The following is a 24,857-nucleotide window of genomic DNA, read 5'->3' as shown; positions in this document are numbered from 1 at the left end:
CGCTAGCTCTTTGCCTCGACGATTATTTCTAATCTCTCCGCGGCCATAAAGTGCACCGCCTCGACACCGAGACAACTCCCCCTCCGCCAACACCATCATTAGAGTGGACCGAAGCTCGCCGCTGTTATATACACACTCATTCTTCAGATAGAGCAAGCCGAGCCACTTTTATGTCTGTAATGTCCCAAGATAGCCAGATATGCAGTGACAGTAACACAAACACGAGTGTATGTTGTTTTTGTCCTCCTGGGACTCCTTGAAGGTAAAACTCACCCAATCTGCAGCGAGCAGTTATCACATCCTCCCATCATTAAAAGTGAGCCATGTGTGAGATGACTGGCAACACTCCCCATTAAGTGTTCTCTACCTGACAAAAAGAGATCCAGGTGTACAATCAGTTCCAGTGAAAATGCCATATAATCACTCCTGACAGATGCCTTTATTAGTGTCCAATCACTGGTCAGCACTCTAAAACAAACACACAAACGAGTGTAGACGTGAGAGAAAGTTGGAATTGTAGGTTTTTGACCTTGGAATCACTGCTGGTGTTGAGTGCCTAAAAATTGTAGCTCTGTTCTGGGTTTCCTACATAAGCTGTAACTTTTCATGAACTATTATGAGCCTCTGTGTATCACCCTCAGGTCCCACAATGGCGAGCACCACTTTACCCACACTTGAGGACAGGTCGTCCTGCGACAACACAGAGTTCGGCTGCTGCCCTGATGGCAAGACACCATCCAGTACTCCAGAGGGCGCCAACTGCCCCTGTAAGTCAAGCACACCTTTGAAAAAGACTTTCTTTACTCTCTAATTACCTAAACATCTTCCCGTCTGTCTTCTGTCTGTTGCTGTTGTTTCACCAGCTTCTGTAGCTCTTGCTTTGAGTCGCAGAAGCTCGGGCTCTGTTTGTATGGAGGGCGCCTTTCATGGGTCTTTTGAGAAAAGTAATTGGCTTTCCCTCCAATAGTGAGATGAGAAGACTGATACCGCTCTCATGCCTGTGCATTAAGTATGGAGCTGGAGCCAGGAGGTGATTAGCTTAGTGTAAAGGCTGCAAGCAGAAGAGAGCAGCTAACACATCTCTCTGCAAAGCTCACCACTGAACGCTTTGTGTCACCTTATTTAACAAGCACACACACTCAAATGTGGTAACGACGGTTTCAGAGGGACTTGTTGGCAGTTTCTTCTTCCTCCAAACTAATCGTGTCACAGCTCCATATTTAAAGCAGAAAACAAAACAAAAACCCAAATTTTCCAGCTGTAACCTCTGCTGCCTGAGGAAGTCCTTGTCGTCCTCCTCTGTTTGCGTGGCCTCGCGCTGTTTTGCCCCAGACATCAGTAATTGATGTGCTGTCTTGAACTTTAGAGGGAAAAAAAGTGCAAAATGCTAAAAATAGTGTTGCAATGGATTATTGATCCAGACAGAGTTATCCGCACAACATATTGTTAAGGAATACTGTGTCGGAGGACAATTTCTGTTATTACAATAATTAAAGTGACTCTCAGTTAACTTGTGAAACACAGTCAGAATAATTGCACAAAAGTGCAAGAAATCAACTACCCGTCATTGTCAGTCTGCCAGTGTCGTGATTCAGAGAGGCACTGCTTTCCATCTATTTCAGTCTGTATTCATTTGCTGACATGTGAAAATTGAACATAATATATATAAATATTTAAAAGTATAATATACAGTAAAAAATCCTCCTTAATCATCACTTATGACATATAAAGTGTGTGGGAGTTTTATCTGTGGAGACCTATTTCTTCTGATTTTGCTGTGTTCAGAAGGTTTCTGGGATGCAGTCGCTTGGCTGTAGGTGGATAGCACAGGCGCCGGCCAATAGTAGCACACAGAATATGAGGATAGAAGTAAAAAAACAAACAAAAAACATGGAAACCGGCTTATATGGCTGTTTCCGTCTCTCTGCTCTGCTCGCTGTTTAGGTAAGAAACGTATAAATAGCTGCGAGTCTGAATGTCTGTCGCCAACACACACACAGTCGCACAATGTGTGCACCATCCCGCGCAACAGGAAGAGTGGATGCGTTTCTTTGTGCCACCAGAATCAAAACATACCATCATTCCTGACTCTAAGCCTGCTCCCTGTCTTCACTGATTCAGTCATTATCTAGCTCGCTCGACCACCGCTGCTGTCTGTTTCGCTCGGTGAGTCGGGCAAAGGGCCAATTTTCAGTATTGTGTTTGTAAACATTAGCCACCATTTGCCTCGTGTTACACCTCTAATGTTGACTTTACAAATCGGGATATCGGAGCGTTTGGCTTAATTGTTCAGAACAGGTGGTGTTTTTTGGTTTTTCTCTGCAGCAGTGTTTTTATGAATCACTTCTATCATATGTAAATGAGCTTATTGACAGGTGGCAGGAAATTAATAAAAGAAAAGAAAAACAGAAACAGTGAAACCATTAGTCTGACCTTGGTAATCCATTTTTATGAATTCTGCAACACTTTGCAGTCTCGCCCTGATATTAGTCATACACCAACAGATCCTCAGCGAGTTTTCTTTTCTCTTGTTTTGCTCGAGACTCTTGAACGCTCTTTCCTCTCTTCTTTCACCCTCGCTCCTTTTCTTTTAATCTCCCTCTCCTCTTGAATTCGCACCCCTGCACCCTCACGTGCGCTCTTCTCTTTATCAGTCCGCGCCACTGTTCCTTAGTTCCCTTCTGAGCTCTTTGTCACCTTTTCTCTCTGTCTCTCGCTCTCTCTCAAACCAGTCAATCTCAATCCAGTCTTGCATCAGTTCATTTCTCTCTGGAGTTGAGCAGCGAGTGAGCCCAGAGACTAGAAGGGGCCGACGAGCGCTGTTGTACCAATCAGTGACTCCTGCCACACTCAGTTCATAAAGATAAAGGGCTTCTCTCTCTCCCTTCATTTCTCTATCTCTCTCTCTCTCTCTCCATCCCTCGGTTGAAATCTGCCGTCTATTTGTCCTAGCCGTGGTAGTCTGACTGATTGTGAAAAGAGGGATTCACTCTGGCTCTCGGGGGAGCTTTGGGTCATGACTTGAAAGAGCTCGGGCCACAAATTAGTGCATGGAGTTGCATTTCTGGCACGGTGAAGGTCCCCTAAGCCTTTCAATAAACCAGCAGAATTTACTGCCACTCAGTCTGCAACATGACCTAAAGATATGAGGCCACCTTTGCCCATCCAGAGCCCTACGCCATTTATTTCTTTCACAGAATTTACAGGCAGGGAGAGGTGAAACATGACAGGTTCTGTCGAGGTTGAACCCTGTGACATTTAGCCTCGAATCCGGCTGATGATAGAAACAAGCTCGGGCTACAAGAGAACTGTTAAAACGAATCTGCAAAAGCCTGTAAATATTTATCCCAGCTAACAATGACGGCACACCGGCGATCGATACTTCATTCAGCTCAAGTGTTATTACCAATAAAACCGAGCTGCGCGATAAGCTGATCAATACGCTGGATTTCTTTTCTTTTTTCTTCTCCCGAGAAGGCCTCAGCCAATCTCCCGCTCATTAGAAGTGAAATGACACATCCCTCTGCCTCGTGCATCGGCTGCTATTTCATTGTACGACACAGTTTATTGATATCTGACGGGCTGTCTCACGGGGGGAAAAATAATTGTTCGTTGTTCAGATTATTAAGACATCACATGTGGAAAAGGCTCAAGGTTTGGTTTAGCCCACACTGACATATTTAAAAAAATTAAACACCTTGGTTATAGATTGCATTGGGTATATTTCCCAGTATAGTGTAATATAAAAAAATGACTCTAGGTCCTGCGTATGTTAAATTTAATGGCATCGGGGATAATTGCCAAATGCTAATGTGAAAGTTATTGGCACACTGAGCTCCAGATACTATAAACTCTTCCATATGCCTGGGGAAGTCTGACATATCCATTACATTTTACAGTTCACTAGAATCTGATAGCCAAATAGCTCTGTCTGTCTTTTTATCACTCTCTTTCCCTCTCTTTACGTCCGTCACGGCAGTGGTCTGGAAAATCACCCTTTCTGATGTTTGTCTTCTTTGCAGATTAGAAGTCAGATCTCGCTTGTCCCCCCTCTCTTTTCTGTCTTTACCCCTCTCCAAACTGTGCCCATTTGCCTCTATTTTATGGCCACCGTCACTTGTGAATCGATGTGTGCTGCCCGTGAAAGTACTGTAGATGGTGAGGGAGGGGAGCGAGAGGGCGGCGGCGCGCGCCTGTGTGTGTATCGGTAGTTTCTGCTGTCCTTTTCATGCAATTTTAACCAGGCTGTGTCAGTCATGGGTCCGCCTGCATTAAGGAGACAATTATGACTATCTTTCACGATAATCATACAAGTGCTCGTCCTGTTCTCTCTGGCATTGCTCAGGCAGGGGCAGCCATGATTGATTTGGGCAATTTGTTCTGCTGATTATGAGCGGCACAGAAACTCCTCCGTTCTCCACCACACACATAAACACCTTCGACTTTCAGCTTTATATCGCACTGCACCTCTCTGGCGGCAGTACCGAGAAACCATATAGAGTTGATAGATGTCGGACAACATAACCCCCAAGGTCGCACAGGGAGGCTTTCTCTTTGCTGAGGAAGGCACTATTTTGAGTGCCCGTGGGTTGCTTTCACTTTAGTGTGTGTTGTTTTTTTCCTCCATGTGTTTGTGTGTCTGTCTAACTTGTTGTCTTTTTACCCAGCCCTCCATGGCACGGCCAGCTTTGGGGACGAGTCTCGGTCTGGTAAAACTGGCCCATTTTTCCACCTTCTGTTCGTCTCTTCTGTCATATTTCACAGTCCACCTGTTCCACCACCACAAATCCACCGCCTCTACCTTTAATGGCCAAACTGCAGACCTTTTTTAAAGCCCCAGACGATCAGCAACACACTTCACTAACCCCTCCTTGTCAAACACACACAAACACACAATCCATCACTAACCCAAAACTGGCACTGCTCTGAAACGAGGGGGATGGCAGCGGGGAATGAGTGAAAGAAGAGGGCTTGAGCCACAGTGTTTCTGTATCTTCTCTTCTTCTTCCAGCCACCATGAGGTTCAGCGGTTCCCTGCACCTGGACCAGGTGGATGGCCAGGACCTGATCTACACACCTGAGATGGAGGACCCCAAGTCCGAGCTATTTGGAGAGACAGCCCGCAGCATAGAGGGCGCTGTAAGTGGCTGAATTTGCTGTCACACGATTTCATGATTAATTAATAGATTAAAGAATCCACATTTACATCTCTCAGCTTATACTGCCCTTTGCTAGCTCTCAGCTTTTTAAATAAGCTTTTTAATGAGGTTTAAAGTACTTTTAAATGTCCTAATGCCCTTTGCTGTTTTTCCAGCTTGTTCTGATGCCCTCAAGTGTCAAAAAAGTGTCCAGAAAAAGTATAAATTAAAACTGCTTTGATGTAATTGATTCAAATGACAGTTGCCACTGTTGCCATTAGGGAAACTTGGAGAGTAATGCTACAAAATTTTCCTAGTATTCCCAAGAATGTTCTTGTCATGAGTGGAAACCTTTCCAGACAACACTCAAAGCATCGTGTCACACTAAAACTCTTCCCGAGAGCCAGACTAATCAGATTCTTTCAGCTCCTTCAGGCAGGTTTCATCGCACGTTTTACAGACTTGACACCCCTGAAGTAGCTGAGTAATATTCTGCCACACTGAGCTGGAGTGATTTCTGTGCTCTGACATCTGATAGAAAAAAACAACAATGATAAAAAGAAAGGAAAAAAAAAAAGAAACCACACATTTTGCTGGCTGGCTGCACTTAGAGAGGAACATACATCATATCAGAGGCAGACAACGTGGCCTATCTGATATTTGATTTTTAATAAAAGGGGAATATTAGAATTCTCTTATAATCTGTGATCTGTAGACATGAATATGTAAAGAAATTGAATAACATTTTCAGATGTACCTGCCTGACACAGGTGAAGATATTAAGATTTACCATTCTATTTTTCCTTTATTCCCCTGAACATTTACATCAAAATAGGAATTCCAGAGACTTATATACATATCTACACAGAGATATATACACACACACAAATATATATACATATATATATATATATATATGTATGTATGTATGTATATATATACATATATATATACTACAGAAGTATTAATAACGTCCAAAGAATGTGGCCTAGATAAACAGACAAAGAAATTCTTCAAGCTTAAGACCAATACATAAAATAAAAATATAACAGCTTTCTGCAGACTTCTTTAAAGAATAATTTGTCAGTTGCTTGCCAGACACTTCACAGTATTCAAAAAGCAGCTTTTCATGTGAGATTAATTATGATTTTTCAGCTATTTGAAAACTCAAGTCCTTATTCTGGATATGAGTCTCATAAGTTTGGATGGTCACGATGCCAGTAGCTGTAGCCAAAACCCAGGCGGGCACAGAGCCTGTACAGTAATCACAGCTTGGCTCGTGTTGGTTACCCTGGTTGAATTTCTCCACTGTCCGTTTTCTATGTTGAGCTTAGACCTTTGAACAAATGTCTCTGTTGTCAAGCCAGGGTCTTGCTCCTCTGATGAAATGGGAACTTTGTGTGTTTGTGTGTGTGCGCGCGCTTAGGTACACAGTACACATGTACCAGCTGTTGAATTAGTGTCACTATGCCCTACTGGGACCTAATCTTCTACCTCACAGTGATTTGTGAGTGTGTGTGTACGTGCATGTGTGTTCATTAACACTATCAGCCTGTGTGTCTCTGAAGCCTAGTGTGCCACTTGACGCCAACCACCCCCTATTCATCTTCCAGCACACACACTGAGCACATGCAGAGCATACACGCCAGGACACATTCACTTGAACGTACGGGTATATAGAAAGAAGGCGAATCAGCCCGCCGCTCGTTTCACTGACAGAACAACCTGTTGTAATTTGCAGATAAATTAACATGTGGAAGAGAAAGAGAAGGAAGCGGAAAAGAAAGACCAGGTGGTTTTGAGGACCGTGTGTCCACGGGAGAGTTTGCCCACCGTGACTAAGCCAGTTTTGGAGGATTTTATTTTTCGACTTTGCTGTCACACCTCAGCCCACAAATTAGAGACATTTAATGCATGAAGGAAATCATCTTTAACAAACTGAATCCTCAAACCCAACAAAGTCCACTCAGTCACTCATTGTCACTGATTAGCAGCTTTTTGTTTTTGTTTTTTAAATATTTTTGCTTTTTCCATCAGCTCTCACCTCATTATTGTCTGAGGACTTGCTGATTTACAGTGTACATATCATGAATAGGTCACTTTTAATAAAAAGAATCACATCATGTGATAAATTCACAATTTAAACTAGTGCACATAACTTCTTTTTTTTTTTTTTACTTCTAGCATAAAAATGGCCCATTTTTAAGAGAAAATACTCATCCAGATTTGGGGTTAAAAGGCAGCGTCAGTATTTATAACTGTTAAAATATCACTGTTGGCTGACTTTAAAAAATCCCACTTCAGTCAAACCTCATAAAGAGCTCTTCAGGCTGTTACAACGTGCACACAGTAACGAGCATCAGTAGCAAAACCAATCATAATGTCAGGGTAGCTCAACATTTATCTTAGCTCCTCCTGAAAACTTGTTCCAATAATTAATGCCAGGGCAGCAGCTAAATGTCAATTTGTGCACCCACACCCAATGGGTTCCTTCCATGCACCCCAATTTGAGAGGCAGCTTCTTTCTTCCTCAGAGATAGGGTACAGTCTTCTGGAATTGGACTCGCTGCCGTGATAGCGTGGAGCTCATTACCGGCCTCATTTATCATCTCCTCTGTCTGTCCGTTCTCTCCTCCCACTCTTTCTCGCTCTCTCTCTTTTCTCCTCAGCTCAATGAGTTGTTCAGGAAGTCGGCGGTGCACAAAGACTTTATGAGCGTTCGTGTCCGTAACCTGGCGCCCAGCAACTCCATCCTGGCCTATGTCGAGGCTCACTTCAAACCAGGTGAGAGATCCTTATAGAGAGATAGATGAGCTTTGTGCATTTGGCTTTCAGCGAGGAGGGTGTGTGAGATAAGAATAAATTTTTAGTAGAAAAATAGGCATCTTGTAAATAGATGAGCTTGTATAGTCTTGCTTTCTGAAATTTGCACAACATGTGCTTTAAACCATGGGTGGGGCTCTCCAGGCTTCAAGGGCTGGTGTCCTGCAGGTTTTAGATATACCCCTGGTTCAACACACCTGAATCAAATAAATAGTTCATTCCCAGGCATCTGGAGAACTTCAAGACAGGTCATATAGCCATTTAAATCAACTGTGTCGGATCAAGGACACATCTAAAACCTGAAGGACCTGCAGGATATCTAAGGAATTGGGTATTGTCTAAATATCATCATGTTACAATACTTTTCTTGGATCTTGGGTCATATGCAGCAGCTGCTTCTTTAAACTACCACACAGAACATCAGCTTCCTCTGTTCCTTTTTATTTTTATTCCATCGTTTTATGAGCCTCATTTAGTGTCCTTGATATCCTTCACGTGGGTTATCGGGTGCCGTTATGTGCCGCTCCTCCATGGCCTGTAAAGCAAACATCTGCGGCGAACATTATGAGACCAATTCATCTGGAAAAAAGCCGGACAATCAACGGCTGGAGGACAAGTGGTCCACGGAGACCCTCCCAACTGTCATACATAGGGCTGTTTGATATATCCCTTTTAACATTTAAGGAGCTCAAGCCTTGTATTTGCTTTGGAGTGCTCCTCGGAGGCCTTGCTCTAAATGCTTGTACCTCTTGTTTGTTGTAGATACAAGATTCACCGTGGAGGACATCGTAGGAGCCCTGCTGAAACAGTTAAAGGCCTCCAAAGACACCAGCATCTCTGTGAAGAAGCCGGAGGATGAGAATATTCGCTTCACCAATTATGGTAATACAGTGTGGACTTAACAGGAGTGTGTAGGGATTAATAAAATGAAAGGGAGTTTTAAGTTATTCATGAGGTAGTTTATCAAAGGTTTTACAGGTCTTGAATAGAAAGTCTCAGAACCGCAGGCTCAACATACTTTAATGTCCCTTTTATTTCCTTTTTCCAAATCCTTTTGTTCTCCAACCACCTCTGTTGACAGGCCTGTCCTCCATCTCCATCTTCACCACCACTACCACTACCACCACAGCGTCGGTCACCACAGCTGCTCCCATTACCTCGACCAGGCCTCCTACAACTTCCCCTTACATCACCCGTCGACCGACAGCCACCACCCGCAGGCCCTTCAGCGGCAGACATAAATTGGTGCTGGTTACCTCGCCTCTAACCACTACTGCCCTGCCTCCAGCCACTACCGTTGCCCGCTTCACAACCAGGCCTTACCACAAGGTGCTGCAGAAGCCCTGCGACTCCCACCCCTGCCTCCACGGAGGCACGTGCGAGGAAAACGGCAGCGAATTCAACTGCAAGTGTCCCGCGGGCCGCGGAGGGACTGTGTGCGAGAAGGGTGGGTCAGCACAGAGTTTTCATTTTCTTTAGGAACTTTATCTTTTGCCATATTTCTGATTACTCTTAAATCAAAAGTTTCAAAGTCTCGGCTTATTTCAGACTCATCTAAGAAAATGAGCTCAGACAGACTTTCCCTGTAATTTGCTACTTTGCAATTAGCAATTTCAAAGAACCCACCAAAGGCTAACGGTTACAGAGATTTTGCAGCAGCTAAGTGGGTTTTAGGCACTCCACTTTTCATTGTGCCAATCATGCTTTTTAGCTGTTTTATAATCACTACTAACCACATCTTCAAGTGCTTTGATGTATTTATAAAGTAGCAGAAACATACCATTATAATAGGAAAAAAATCAAATATTAGAAACACTTGATCAAATAAAACGCTATTTTAAAGCGAAAGAAGAAATGCATTCTCCGCGTCATGCTTTGGTTTGGCGTGGTTGTAGCGTCTGCAAGGTGACACCTTAATTGGCAGTGGGAGTAATGACTTTTAGTTAGCTTTGAAATATGTAAATGAAATGTTATGTGGCCACAGATGTGGATTTATTGGATCGTATAAAGCTCGACGGTTTATCAGCGAGCAATCACAGCACTGTACAGAGTGTCAGTTTTACGGTCGGTGTTGAAGAAAAAAGAGCTGAGGTGTGATTGAGTTTCTCCCCGACTGCTGCGCTTCAAGCTCATCTGGAGTGATTCAGACAGGCCCAACATCTCAGAAATGAGCGACCACTGAGCCGTGCACCAAAGGCTACACAAAATCCAGCCGAGGCCGCAGAGAAAACCATAAACCTGGGAGAACTTTTTAGAGAAGCGCAGCTCCTTCCTTTCCTCCCTCTTACTCTACTCTGGGATTTTTCTGAAATGGGGAGCAACCTCACGCAGCTGCGTCTTAAGATAATTGACACTAATTGCTTTGATGGGGATTAGCTGGTGAGAATCAGTGTGGATCTTTGTGTTAGAGTGCTTAAATGAAATCATGCACGCATACACACAAAACTGCACAACCAGCCTCCCCGAGATCAATCAAGTCATTAGAAAAGCGAGAGCTCATCAGATGCCGTTCTCCTCAGAGAGACGGACAGGAAGACAGATGGACGGTGGGAAAAAAAAGGAGCCCAGGAGGGATAATGCATGATAATAATCAGAATTGTCAAGTAGATTCACAAAAAACAAACATTTGCTGTGTGTGTTTGTGTGTCCACGCGTGTGAGACTGTGCACGATGGCTCCTCTTTCTGCACCTTCTGCTTTTGATAAACCTATCAAGCCTTTGGTGAAAACATCAATCCTGTAAAATAAACAGAATTCTTCTCATTTTCTGTCACGTGCCGCTCACGCATCATAACGTGCATGAAGCTTCTCTCACACCGCAATTAAGCAAATCACATAATAATGACGAGAATGTCTCGTTGTCTTCTTTCCTCCACAGTGATCAAGTACTACATCCCGTCATTTGGAGGCCAGTCCTACTTGGCCTTCCCAACCATGAGCGCGTACCACACTGTCCGCATCGCCATGGAGTTCAGAGCCTCTGAGATGGACGGCATCCTGCTCTACAACGGCCAGGATCGCAAGAAGGACTTCATCTCTCTTGCTCTGGTCAACGGCAGGGTGGAGCTCAGGTGAACGTCAGCTGATTTAAGAGGGACCTTGTCGGCTAACATCAGTGGTCCTGATGTTTTGTTTTTTGATTGAATTCAGTAGGCTTTTTACTTTCACATCCATCGTGGCAAAAATAAGATGAAATTTTAATGATCAACACTATGAAACCGGGTCATTGCAGCAGCAGCTGACAACAGATGCAGATAAGAATAAAACAAAGAGACGGCACTAAAGATAATGAGGCAAATAATTACAGTGAGTAAACATGTCGGAAAAACGGCTGTGCCGGGAAAAGAAAAAGCTACAGTTCACATGATTACAGGTGGAAGGAATATATACTCGGGAATATATGCTAATGTCCCAAGTGCACATTTTATATGTTATCTTTAATCACACAGATAAACAAAGGAAAAATCTAATCTGTATTTACAAAATGCGGTGTTTGTATTTACAGGTGTATCGAATGAGAAAGAAATTTCAGCTTAGATGCTTTAAATGACTCTTTTCCATCAGAACTGTGCATGTAGCAGTCAGGTTTGAAGTGGTACAAGTGTGTTTTTGTGCATGTTGTCAACACTGGTGGGGGCAGTATCACTCTAGGACCAAAGCAAAAAATAGAAGAATAAATAATCAAATGTAGCCAAACAAATAATGATGTTTTTTTCATCATCCCTTCTTGGTAACCATCTACAGCTTTTATTCCATCATGGAATGGATGGAGTATATTTGCAGACTTAAAGTCAGGCTGGGTCACCGTTAGGAAATTGATCCTGATGTAAAACTGGTGTTTTGCCCCTTTAGCATGCACACTGGAGCTTTATGTGGGCAAAATATCTAGTATTACACTTTAAACTGAAGCTGACAGTAACTGCAGGTCTTATCTAGTCTCATGAGAGACGAGACTTTTCCTGCCAGAAACCTGCAAAAACACTAGCACTAATCTCTTCTCTCTGCCGGAGACGTATGAATAAAAAATCATTTGGGGACGGGAACATCTTCAGAAGAGACAAGAATGAGCTAATTAGAGATGCTGCAGTGCATCTTTTTCGGACCTTGTATTTCTAATGTTAGCTTCCCTTGTCTTTCTGGTTCTCACATTTCACCCTGACCCCTGCAAGGTCTTACAGTTTCTCCCAACCTGGCCAGGTTAGATTGCTCTATTCAGGGTAAAATCAATAGCAAACTAAAGGAGATCATTAGTCACTTGTGCTTTCAAATAGAGCTCTGCCTCAATTCTAGAAATACAGCTGTGAGATTACCACCCACAGCTCTGCAAATCCAAGACGTGGGGAGAAGAACTAATTATTTGTGGCAGATAATTGCTCTCAGGTTGCGATAATGCTACCATATGTGTGGGTGCACATACACGACGGCTATTTCTGTGATGATACGGCCTTTTTCTCTCAACAAAACCTCATTAGAAAAAAGGTTGAATTAAAAATGAGGATGTGATTCCAGTCATTTCAGTCACATGCTCCAGTCTGAAATTCCAAATAAACACTTTTGTATCTTCTTTCTTTCCTCCACCTTTGTCTTGTTGAGCATTATGAGCAGATTTCCTGTAGTCATTGTAGTCAAGTTGGATATTTTGAAAAAGAAAATACCTGCCTGATGAAAGTATCAAAGTCAGCAGAAATAGAGGGATCTTTTGGTAAAGTGAGGTGTCTAACTTATTCTGTATCATCCCTTTTCAGGTTCAACACAGGTTCGGGCACAGGCACGGCCCTCAGCAAAGTTCAAATCAGTCAAGGCCGCTGGCATCAGCTGGTGGTGACTCGCAACCGCCGAAACGCCATGCTCAGCGTGGACAGCGAGCCACACATCGAGGGCGAGAGCCCACGGGGCACAGATGGCCTCAACCTCGACACCAACCTGTTCATCGGAGGAGTGCCTGAGGACATCAAGCAAGAGTAAGACCTTGGAATTGCAGTTACAGTCACACCATTGTGTTAATAGTGATGTGCAGACACAAAGTCCATCATCTGTGGCTCATTTTAATATTTCATTCTACAGCTTTTATATATTCAGTATCTAGCTAATTCCAAGCGGCACCAATCAAGTTTTCTGTTTATGCTAATTTTGCTGATTTGCCATTTTTTTTATTCAGTGTAGAGTTAACTAATGTTAATCCCACTTCAGTGGCCCGTAACCTAGTCGGAGACTTTTGAGGGAAAAATTAGCCATGTGCAGCTTTTTGATAAATCGACTGCCGTTATTTGTATTCATCTGGTACCCTCCGTTAAGTCATGTGAGGATAGTTGCCTAGAGTGGTTTCATAGAGCGCGGCCCCGTCTTCCATTTGTTTTTTCCCCATCTGCTGCTTGTTCATCCATTGGTCTTAATAGAAGTGCATTAAAGAGTAGGAGGATAACAATATGGGAATATTTAAACTAAATTGCTTTTATGAAAAAAAAATTCTTCATGTTATAAAATTAGTACAAACGTTTAAGTCATAAATTTGCTGTAAAGTTGGGAATTTAAACACAGGAATCTGCTTTTAGTACAGCTTCAATCGGAAGTTCAAAGAATTGCAGTTTTTGGCACTTTGGGATTTGTTTTGTTTGCTTCATTTTTCAGCCCCAGAGCTTGCAGCTAGCTGAGGACACGGACAGTAGGCATCAAATCGCAGTGTATTAGAGTCATTAGTTGCAAGCCTGTGGACACACTCAAACTATCTGCCCCCCACTCCACGCTAGTAATATTGTTTTAGTTAACACTGTGTTGATGGAAGGTGTTTTGACCTGTTTATTTATACGTGTACAATTAATGTACGACCCTAATTCCCAAAAAGTTGGGACAGTGTGACTTGCAAATCTAAACACAGGAAACATTTTACTGATTAATGAAAAATCTTGCTCATTTGTCTTCGAACAATTTGATCGCAGCAAAGTGTCTCAATAAAGTTTGGAGAGGGGCAGCTGGAAAAGTAAGTGGTACTAAAAAGAAACAGCTGGAGGAGCAATTTTGCAACTAATTAGGTTAATCATATTAGAGGTCGGTGACGTGATTGGGTTTAAAAAGGGTGTCTAAGAGGGGCACAGTATGTTGAAATCACTGGACAGGCTCAGGAGCACTTACACAAATCACTGTGTCTGAGCTTTAACTATACAAATGCTGCTTAAAGCTCTACAATGCAGAGAAGAAGCCATATGTGAACATGATCGAGAATCGCTGTCGTCTTCTCCGGGTCAACGCTTTAAAATGGACTGAGACAAAATGGAAAACTGTTCTGTGATCAGCCGATTTGAAATTTGACACTCTTTTTGGAAAACATGGACGCTGTGTCCGCCAGAATAAAGAGGAGATCTATGGAGGTGCATTAGTGCCTGTGGAACTGGCAGCGATAGGGAGGATGAAATAAAAATATAACAAAGAAGATCCAGGACTGTTCAGCAGCTGGAATCCTATATCAGACAAAAATGGGATAACTCTCCTCTCCAGTCCAGTCCAGAAAGTCCAGAAACTGGTCTCTCTTGTGATACTACACGTTGCTGTCATCACAATCAAAATGACCTTTTGTTTTAATTAAAATGGTGCATTTTAACTTCACATGTTTTCCTGTGAATAAAATATGAGGTAAATATGAGAAAGTGATATAAATAAAATGTTTATTATTTTATTATTATTATTAATTACACACCTATTTTACACAGTGTCCCAACTTCTTTTGGAATTATGGTTAAAATAATGCCATTTATGTGAATGATTGTAATTATGTGATATGATATTGTGGCATCCCTGGTACAAAGCCGGTGTCAGTAATAGTAGTAATTAACCAGTTTGTTCGATTTTGATCAGAAATGATCAGATGTTCGAGAAAAAAAGGTCAACATCCGAGGTGAATTTGGAAAAGTCTTCATCTAGCTCTTCCTTTATGAAAATATAATGAAGTGTATTAATAATACTTCATAGAGTATGGCATTTCTTCACTGCAGGTTCAGTGTGATTCAGTTAGCTTTAGTAGTGTAACTTTTTTTCCCCCCTGTCTGTCTTCAGTGTAAAGGAGAGGACAGGGTTGGCAGTCGGTCTGGTGGGCTGCATCCGCATGTTAGATGTCAACAACCGGAACCTCAACCTGCAGGAGAACGGGGGCGAAAGTCTGTACGGCAGCGGGGTGGGTGAATGCGGCAACAACCCCTGCCTGCCAAATCCCTGCAAGAATGGCGGTGCTTGCCAGGTGAAGGAGGCCGAGATGTTCCACTGCAAGTGCAGCAAAGGATTCTGGGGTAAGATGCTGAGCAGATTTTCCTAATAGTTATGGACAGTCATGGAGTTCTGAGAAGTTGGTTCCAGTATAAGCGTGGGGAAATAAGTAGAAAATATGCCTTATTCATATGTAATCTTCAAACTTTCCTAACACCTTGTAGTTAAAATTCTGCTAATACATCTCAGTGTTGCCTTCTCCACAGGGATTCACTGTGGTCATGCCTGACTCACAAATCCTAAGTAAGCTTGACAGGCTAATTTGACAGTGTAACTCATGCCCCCAGCAGCAGCGCTGCAAGTCATTTTGTAAACACTATCAAATCTGTGTGTCCAGCACAGAAATGGGAGTTTAAATGTTGACGCAGTGCAAGGAACACGAAAAACTTTGAACTAATTCTCTGTGATTGGCCTTTGGCCTATCTCTCCTTCCACTGTTCCTTTCCTCGTCTTTTTCTCCCTCCAGCAGATGGCAACTAACAAGCAGCTGAGAGAGAGAATATAGTTAAGAGCAGACACCAGCAGGGCCTAGCCAAGCGTGCCCCTCGCTGGTTATACTGCAGCTTACCGCGGAAAGTTTCACACAAGAAGCAATTTAATTGTCAGATCTCACTTTTATGCTCGAATAGTAAAGGATTTCACCCACAAATGGGGGCAGGTTAATGGTTATTGAAACAACCTGTCAGTCGTGGTTTAAGAGCCATTTTCCTTGAATATACAATGTGGATCAATAAAGTATTGCGTTGTATTACTGTTGCCTTTATGTTTTTGTTGGTGCTGAGAAGCTTGGGGAGGCATGTAAATCTGAAGAAGCACTGCTGTGACAGAAGTTATGCTAGCAACCCAGTGTACAACAAATGGTGTTAATGAGAATTGGACCGATGCCTGCGCCCTCAGATTGAAGTTAATTTTGTCACGATGTCCATTTAAAAGTGGCCGAGATTGGCTATCTCGAAGGAACAGGACAGATCGCAGAAAGAGAGAAGACAGAACAAATGGGCGGGAAGAGTTGTAGTTAGAGGGAGGGCATGTCAGGACAGCTGGATGAATGCGAGAGGGGAGAGAGTAATAGAGTTAAAAAGACGAGAGAGGAAGAATAGATGTGAAAAAGAGCCATGGTGGCGAGGAGCTAAGAGTGGAGGATAAAATACAGCTTCCAAACGCAGGAGTGAGGAAAACGGGGGAGCCCTGTGAGCTCAGCGGGGATGGGGTTCATTAAAGCACTCGCCTCACCACAGGCTCTGACTGCTAAAGTAATAACGGGTGAATTCAGATGGGCTGTGGCAGAGGGCAAACCCATCATCCACCAGACGCCTGCTAGCCTTTCCCACAGTTGGCGTTGGCCTAGAAACATGGCCGCGTGGCAGGAAGGCTCTCCACTGTTTAATCTGGACGTGTAATATTTCTAAATCCTATTAGAAAATGACCTCTATTACAGAGGAAATCCTCATACACCCGCTTCTCTCTCCTTTTTCTGTCTTCCCCTCGTTTCAAGTGGAATACAAAAGAGTCAGTGGTTGAATACGTTGGCGCTTGTTGCATGTTTCCTTGGTGGTTCCCTTCTGACATTTTTGTGTCTACATCCAGGTCTAACGTGTGCCGACGTCCACGACCCGTGCAGCCCCACCAGGTGCCATCCGTCTTCCCAGTGCCAGGCACAGCCCGAGGGAGGCTACAAATGCGAGTGCCCCATGGGACGTGAAGGAAGACACTGCGAGAACGGTAATCTCTCCCGGACACAACAGAGTTTTGGTCTGGAGTCTGCTGTGTAGCACCCTCCTCCATGCCTATTTTCCCTCTTCTGTGACATTTCCATTCCCGCTGAATCGAAAAAGGAGATCAAATGCAGAAGAAGGGAGAGGGGGGTGCAAAAGCCTTCAGGGTGGAAGGGAAAGGGAGGGTTGGTGGCATACAGAACTGAGGTAGATGATTGGCCCCGTCGGGCCATTCACCACATCGACTCTGCTACGCTTGTTAGTGGGTAGGATGCAGCCTCCCTCCCTGCCTTTCTGCCCACAGGTGTTGTGTTCAAACATGTTTGTTGGTACTTAGTTTCACATGGCAGAACCAGGCCGCTGCTGGGAAAAAGACCGGAGCACAGCTCGGCTGCTTTTGAAGTTCATCATTAGCACTTTGGGCGGTGTGGCATTTTGAAGTCTACTCATGTTTATCCCTCCCTTCCTTTGTAGATGTTGTCATGAATGCTTGCAGAAGTTGACTTCTGCAAGTGTGAATTAAAAAGAATATATTCCGATGCAAATCCTGAACAAAAGAGAAACGCGCAACCTTGTAACCCTGGGAATTCAGAAAAAAAACCAGATGGGAATAGCCTCTTTCTCCTTCGCCTCGAGTCCAAGTTAGCAGGTGATTAAAATAAATTGAGGTGAACCAAAATCAATGCCATGTGAGCGGGAGCGTCTCCCATTCCAAAAGGCTATTTTTTTCACACGAATCAATGAGATGACTAATCGCATCAGTCCTTCCTGCCCGCGGTGATTAATGGGAGCGTCAGTCAGCCAGAGTGTCAGCCCCCGAGAGGAGCTCAGAGATAAGGTGGCAGCCAGGCGGACATCCCCTCTGAGGGCTGCACTGAGAACAGTTAAAAAGACAGGTAGCTTAGAGCGCTCTCATCAGAAGCCTGAAGGTGAATTGGTCGTAATATGAAGTGTTTGTATCTTAGCATGTGCGCGTGTGTGCGCGCACGTTTAGCTGAGCTGTGGCTTCCATTTCAATTCCACCAGGGGTTTGTCAGTGTAGCTCGCTGCTATAATATTCACAGTCAAGGACTTTTCTCAAGGGTGTTCCAGTAGTACTGAATGGCCTACTTTACTCAATGCTTTTACCCTGTCATAGTGTAAATCATTACAATTTAGTGATGGAAGCACAATCATTAGGATTGAGGCAGTACACACACAGACCAAAAAAAGGGGGCTTGTCAGTTACATTAAGCTAGGTCTTTGTGTGAGATTTTCTTTTTTGTGTATTCAAGCTGCTTGTTGCCATTTCATTTTTTGATACTGTGGGTTTATTAGAAGTACTAATTGGGTGTCATTACTCCACCATCAACAAAATTGCCACAGAGCTTGCCACTGACTTAGCAATAGAAGCAACGGCTCGCTAAATGCCGCTTCTGACTTAAAGACCAAAGACCAGCTGTGGAAACTTTAACTTGACGGAAATTGTCTTAGTCGTCAAACTCAGTCACCCACGCATCATGCAGCTTTCCTGGTCATCCAGCCTCTTCCAATGCCTTGCCCTCTGCTCACCTATTGATCGATGTGCTTTCAGTTTGAGCGCTAGGTAAAAAACAAGAAAAACCCTCCAGACTTGCTCTATAGGAAACTACATTCTGAGAAGCTCTTAAAGTGTTCACTTTAGCGAAGGATTCCTTGTTGCGTGCACCAGACTCTTTTTCCGTCTCCTGCGCGGTGCGTGCCGTCATCATCATTAGCAGTCTTCTGCACAATAGCTAATTAGCTTTCTCTTCTATGTCTCCCTTCCCCATCCTGACTAATCCCAGCCAATTACGAGTAAAAGCTTTCTTGCCGGCTACATAGATAGGTATGTGTATATGTGTGAGCATCTAGCGTGGCACATTCCTCTCAGTGATTGTAGCTTTTGCAAGCAACACCATAAACGCATACTCCCACAGTGACACTTGAATGATTTTTAATGTCAAGCTACTTGTTAGCGGGATGGCACAGTGCCTGTCCTAATCACTCCAGACAGCCAAAAGACGGGACAGCCAGACGTAGACCCTGTTGCTAAGACATGAATTTGTAAAAAGGCCTGCCAAAATACAATAGCCACATTATTTGATAGGTCCCAGGCTGTGGTGTTAAACTCCGCATGTCTCCAAAGGTCCTTTGTTATACAGTGGCGGGCTGTGTAATCAGTCTGACATAAGGGTTTTTTAATTTATTTAATTTTTTTGTTTGAATTTCCGTCAGGAGAAAGTCTTAATCCCAAAAGCTATAAAAACACAAATCCATCTCTCTCCTTAATGCTGACAGGCTCTTCAAAGATGTACTGACTATCCCTGAATTTCAATTTTGTCAGCAGCAAAAACGACACCTGCGGTTCAATACCGTCTCTTTGTTTTTTTTTCCCCCCCAGTGGTTGAGAGGCAAGGGGCTTACATGCCACTGTTCAACGGAGACTCTTACCTGGAGCTGAAGGGGCTACATCTGTACGGGCACGATCTGCGGTAAGTCCCATGCCTCAGTGTGAAACCCACATGTATTATTGAACACCGGATACCACGTAGGTCTCACAGACTGAGCTTGTTCTGTGCCTAAAGCCAACACCCTTCTTTAAGCCTGGACTGAACTGACAATGACGGAAACAAGTAATGCTGTCTAAGTGTGAGCATGTAGAACATACAATGTCTTTATATACTGGAGAAACAGTGTTGATGCACCAGACACAGGAAAACATCTAGGAGATGTTTCTAGGAGATCCTCTTAAACTCACGTGTGTGTTTTGCTTCTGTTACGTCTGCAGTCAAAAGGTTAGCATGACAGTGGTTTTCATGGCCAACGACTCCAATGGTTTGATCTTTTACAACGGCCAAAAGTCGGATGGAAGAGGAGACTTCATCTCACTGTCCTTGAGCGGTGGATTCCTGGAGTTTCGCTACGACCTGGGGAAGGGACCTGCCACCATAAGGTTACCACGACTTGAGAATCTAAGAGGGTTTAAGTTATCAAACAAGAAAACAGAGAAATATAAAACTGTGCATGTGTGTGATTCAGGAGTAAAGAACGGATCCAGCTGAATGTGTGGAACACCATCAACCTGGAGCGCTCCAACCGCAAAGGAGAGATCATGGTGAACAAGAAGGGTGCTGTCCGAGGAGAGGCACCAGTAAGAAAACCGCAACCCACCAAGCTACTGCTAATGGTTATCTTGCTTTTAGCATGGGGCCAGTGCTATCCTTACCCTTATGTCTGCCTGTATTTATATGTGTATATACCCCTCTGTGTGCCTATGCCTCATCGCCACATCATGCCCCTATAAGTAGTGTCCAAGTTACTGCTTACCCAGTTTTGCTGATTTTTTTTGTACACAGTCCCAGAGCGTATAGTTTGTTCTAACCTAAAGTATGCAGCTATCTCCAGAAATCCAGCAATGCAAGAGGGAGAGCTGTAAATATAGAAGGGGCAGTCTTAATTTTGTAATACTTCTTCAAGCTTCCTGATTTTCTAGAGATAAAAGTTAGCATTACCTACCAAATTCAAAAAGCAGCCTTTTCTGCTGGTATACAGTCAATTTCATAAATCCAGCCTTTGAGGGTGCTGCCTAGGGAGGTGGAGGCAGATCAAGGAGATAGCAGCAGCGAGAGAGTGCGTAATGAAAATTTTAAACCCGGCGACTAGACTAATAAAGCAGGTACATGGTTCCAAATGAAGGCGATCTAATAGTTTGATAAGTCTGCAAGTCATCCAATTATATTAAACAGTGTAATTTGTGACTGTGAACATGCACTCTGTCAACTCCATCAACTTCCTCTAAGATGCAACACTGCTTTTTTCTTTTTTCCCCTCTCTCTCGCTGCTCAGTCACCCCTCCTCTGCCTCCCCATCGTCCGTATGGTAATTGTGTTTTACTCCAGCAACGGAGGCAGAAAATCTTATTAAAGAAAGAGAGCAAGGGAAAAGCGAAGATGAGTGGGGGGCTGGTAGGACGCAAGGGATGAGCTGAGACTAGTTATGGAGCTCATTGCAGAGACCCTATCCAGTATTGCTCTAAGCTAATTCTCTCCCACTTCAGCGCTAAGAACCAGGAAGGCGTTACAATACGCTTTGCTCAGAGAAACCTATATCATATCAAAGGTGGTCGCACACAGGAACATATATGGATGCATATAGCATGTTCATTTCAAAGTCTGTTCAGGCTGCTGGCGTAATGAACTACAAACTTTCAAAGGTTCGGATAACAGAAATAATAATCTACTTCACCTCTTATTGAATGGCTGTGGTCTATAAATGAGGTTGGGTTAAGTGGCACTATTCATAGACTCTCATCCATGAAGTGTTTTTTTTTTCCTCCTTTTCATCTTTTGCTAATGGCATCGTATGTTTCATGCACGGCCTTCTTAGACTTACTGTCTTATTTGCATTCATGTTCTCTAGTGTAAATACGCACTTGCACAGCTTTGTGGTTTCATGTGTGTGTATGTATATAATGCAAAGGTGTGCTGTCCACATTTTATATTCTTGTTTAACGTGTCTGTCTCACATGTCAGTGCTTCACAGCGGCTTCTTTTTTTTTTAATACTCTTGCAGGTGTGTGTGTTATAGTACGTGTGTGCTTTGTGAGCTTTTGCATTTGCCTAGCTCTGCATGCTCCTTTGTGCACAGACACTTTCTAGTTACCCTAATAACTCTCTTCCTCCCTATTTTCTTTCCTTCTCTATGATGTGCTGTCTGGAAATAAGAAATCACGCAAGGTAATTAGACAAGTCCCAGTCACACCTCAGCCCCGCATTTTGTTTGAGCCACCTCGCTGTGTCCTCTCACCCTCATCTCTTCATGCAACAACTGCACAGACCAAAAAAAGGGTACTTCTGCAGAGCTGCAGGCAGCTTTAAAGGTGCCAGTTCTGTAGAACAACTTTGCCATTTTCATAAGCTCATAAACGCACACACAGCACCAAAGAGGAGATGCTCCTAAAGAACAAGGTTTGGCTTTCACCTCGGTCCATCTGCTGTGGGGGTGGGAAGGTGGGAGGTAAGAAGGAAAAGAAGCAGCCATCTTTGCGATGGCCATTGTTTTTAGCAACAAAGAAATGTCTTCATTAGTCTGCCGTAGGCGGGGATATCACGCCAGTGCCGCGTGCCTGTCGGAAAGTGAGAGCGAAGACATGGGAGGCGAGGAGGATATATACCGTAGGAGACGGTGAGGTGCTAAGCCAAGCCTGGCTGTTCTTTTGTCATCTGCTCTCACTTTTATGCACAAGAACAATCCTCCATAATATCATGAACTCGCTCACTCTTTTACCCATTACGACACAAGTCTCACTGAACATCACTGAGCAAGAATCACCCCATGGAACCAGCCATCCTCTTTCAACAGGTGGTTATTATTACCTGGAAGAGGGGGAGAACTTAGAACATGATCTACCATTCCATTGCATGCAGTTTCACTTAGCGTCATAGAAGTGTAGCTTGACATAGATAGTGAGTACTTAAATTCCAGAGTATCACTCTATGAAGGGGTAAGATCTCAGGGAAGGTGCAGTATGTTTCTGTAACTCTATCTGCAGAGTAGATGGGTGTTGTAGAGCAGTAATGTCTGCATACAGAGCCTGAGGTGGCCATCTTTGCCCTACAGTTTGGTGACAACTTTTGGCAAAGCCTAGAGGCAACAGCCACAACTGGGTCCAGCTGCTTTGGCCAAAGTCTCTGCTCTATCTCAGCTGGAAGCGGCTCAAGGTGCAGCGACACAGCCCCGGGCTTCAGCCAAGCACCACAGCCTCCCGCACTCCAAATCCCATCCTAAATAAAAGCCAGCCTGATGCCAGCTTGCCTGCACAAAGCCAGTTTATTTGGCCCCTTCCATCATTTTTACAGCAATTAACTCCACTTTAACCCTCTGGCAATTACTGCCCTACATAAAATAAAGATCATTAATTCCTTCCTTCTGAAGTGGGCCAGTTCTCCCATGCAAAAGTAGCAAAGAGGCACCTTGCTAATGCAAAGCAATTGTTCCAAAGGTTTGGTGGAAAGAATCGAATTTCATAGCCGCCTGCTGCACAAATGAATTGCAATTAATGTGTCTCCACACTCAACCGTTTGAAAGGTCGGTGCTTATAATCAGCCATTCATTAGAGATGTCTGTAAAGAACCATCCATATCTCCAGCCCAGCCTGCTTCTGATTTTCCTTTGTAGTCTCTTTTTATGTCGCACAGATAGAGGATAATTGACCACTCTCTCTGAGAGACACAGAAATCAATTATGTTGTAATGTATCAAGTGTATTGGCGTGGAAGGAAGGCACGGAAGTTCAGTTAAAGCCTCTGCTGGCTTTAGTATTAAATCTTTTTTTATGGGACATTTGTGACATGTCTGTAAATGTGGTATGTGTATTAATCTCAGTCTTTATATCTTGGGTAAAAGGATGCAATTTATTTCCTGGCTCCCTTGACTGTGGTAAAAGTATAAACCAATATGTTCTGAATAGGAAACTCTTGAGAAAAGTTGATGATGGGTTATGGGAAAGAGTCAATAAAGACATACAGAGGTAGATGTAGAGCTATTTTTGCGGGGTGCATCTCTGGCTCATAAGCTGAAACGTGTCTGTGTCCTTTCTCATCAGAACCAGCACGTAGATCTTAACCTGAAAGAGTCTCTTTTTGTTGGTGGAGCTCCCGATTACAGCCGACTAGCAAGAGCCGCTGCACTTACGGAAGGCTTCAAGGGAACAGTCCAGCAGGTAAATTTATACATGTCTCTTTGTAAACGAATTAATGTGTCATTAACTCATATTTTCGATTCTATGTTATTTTAATGACCTTAGACATACAGCAGCAAAGTCCAGCGATAAGTTACTCGCTGTCCTGCTATAAGCCCTCGCATTAGTAATTTTCCATTATGAGCTCACTCTGTGACGGACAGTGGCTGTGCTCATTTGGATTAGTGCACACTAATAATAGAATGCACATTTTTGAAGTCTTTCCATTTTGCTATTCTCAGATCTTTCCCTGACAACTTTCCAGTTTTTTTTTCTTCCTCCACTTTCCAGCAAAAATCTCATCTCAGAGTGCCAAAAATAACTTGGTAGAACAAAGGCTGGATGTTACTGTTTGTGCAAAGTTGTCATTAGTTATCCTCTCCAAACTTTCCCTTGACAGTTTCGAGCAAATCAAAAGCTAAATGTGGCGTTTGTCTTGCTTGGCCTGTAGGGAATAATTAATTATGAGGAAGTATTCCGAGTCTGGTGTACTGTTTAACACACGTGTTGTAATTTTTGGAGGCAATTTTCGGTCTGCAGCAGCAGGGGATTCGTCTTCAGAGGTGCGTGTTAAACTGAATCTACAGCCTCACTGTACGCATTTATTTACTTGTAGGATGTGTCGCCATAATTAGATTTAAGGATGGTTCGGCAGAAAACACAAAACCCTTCATGGATGTGTTCCTTTGGATAACAATCAAGAGTGGTAAATGATAATCTTCAAGTGGTGTGCTAAGGAGGCGAGAATTTAATCAGATAATTTTAATACCTTAAACGACTTATCAGAGGTAATAGGCATACGAGCATGACAAGAATTATATTGTAAATGCAGCACTTCAAAGAAAGGTCACTAAGACTATTACATAAATGCATGTCTTCAAAAATAGTAAATGAGGAGTGTTTATAAGATTTTGTTGATTTGTCTCCAAACGCATGCACACACACACACACACACACACACACACACACACACACACGCACTGCTATAAAGCTAGCCCCACTGAACCATGTAGCATGTATTTACTGCACATTATGTCCAGTATGCTCTGTTCTTTATTGAAGGTCAACACAAAGACAAACAGTGAAATCTCAGTGAAATAACTGAACGAATACAGAAGACACCTGCGTACAAGAGCTGTGTTTTTTTTAATATATAGTTGATTTGTCTCCAAACGCATGCACACACACAC

General features: G+C 43.3%; 1 protein-coding gene across 1 annotated transcript in view; it reads left to right on the top strand.

Annotated features, from left to right (window-relative positions):
* The window catches only part of agrn (agrin), a 255,815-nt gene that overhangs the window by 214,905 nt on the left and 16,053 nt on the right, over positions 1-24,857 (top strand). Inside the window, exons 19-32 of the mRNA XM_013910251.1 lie at positions 642-767; positions 5,012-5,139; positions 7,808-7,922; positions 8,724-8,843; positions 9,043-9,408; positions 10,839-11,031; positions 12,706-12,921; positions 15,008-15,237; positions 16,802-16,936; positions 19,331-19,421; positions 19,718-19,882; positions 19,969-20,080; positions 21,654-21,665; positions 23,533-23,649. Of these exons, the coding sequence (XP_013765705.1) occupies positions 642-767; positions 5,012-5,139; positions 7,808-7,922; positions 8,724-8,843; positions 9,043-9,408; positions 10,839-11,031; positions 12,706-12,921; positions 15,008-15,237; positions 16,802-16,936; positions 19,331-19,421; positions 19,718-19,882; positions 19,969-20,080; positions 21,654-21,665; positions 23,533-23,649 (2,126 nt within the window). The remainder of the gene's footprint in view (positions 1-641; positions 768-5,011; positions 5,140-7,807; positions 7,923-8,723; positions 8,844-9,042; positions 9,409-10,838; positions 11,032-12,705; positions 12,922-15,007; positions 15,238-16,801; positions 16,937-19,330; positions 19,422-19,717; positions 19,883-19,968; positions 20,081-21,653; positions 21,666-23,532; positions 23,650-24,857) is intronic.

This window comes from Pundamilia nyererei, unplaced genomic scaffold, assembly GCF_000239375.1.
Source record: "Pundamilia nyererei isolate P.nyererei 1_Seehausen unplaced genomic scaffold, PunNye1.0 scaffold00039, whole genome shotgun sequence".
Taxonomy (NCBI): domain Eukaryota; kingdom Metazoa; phylum Chordata; class Actinopteri; order Cichliformes; family Cichlidae; genus Pundamilia; species Pundamilia nyererei.
The sequence above is the reverse complement of the archived record's forward strand: the minus strand, read 5'-3'. Positions and strand labels throughout refer to the sequence as shown.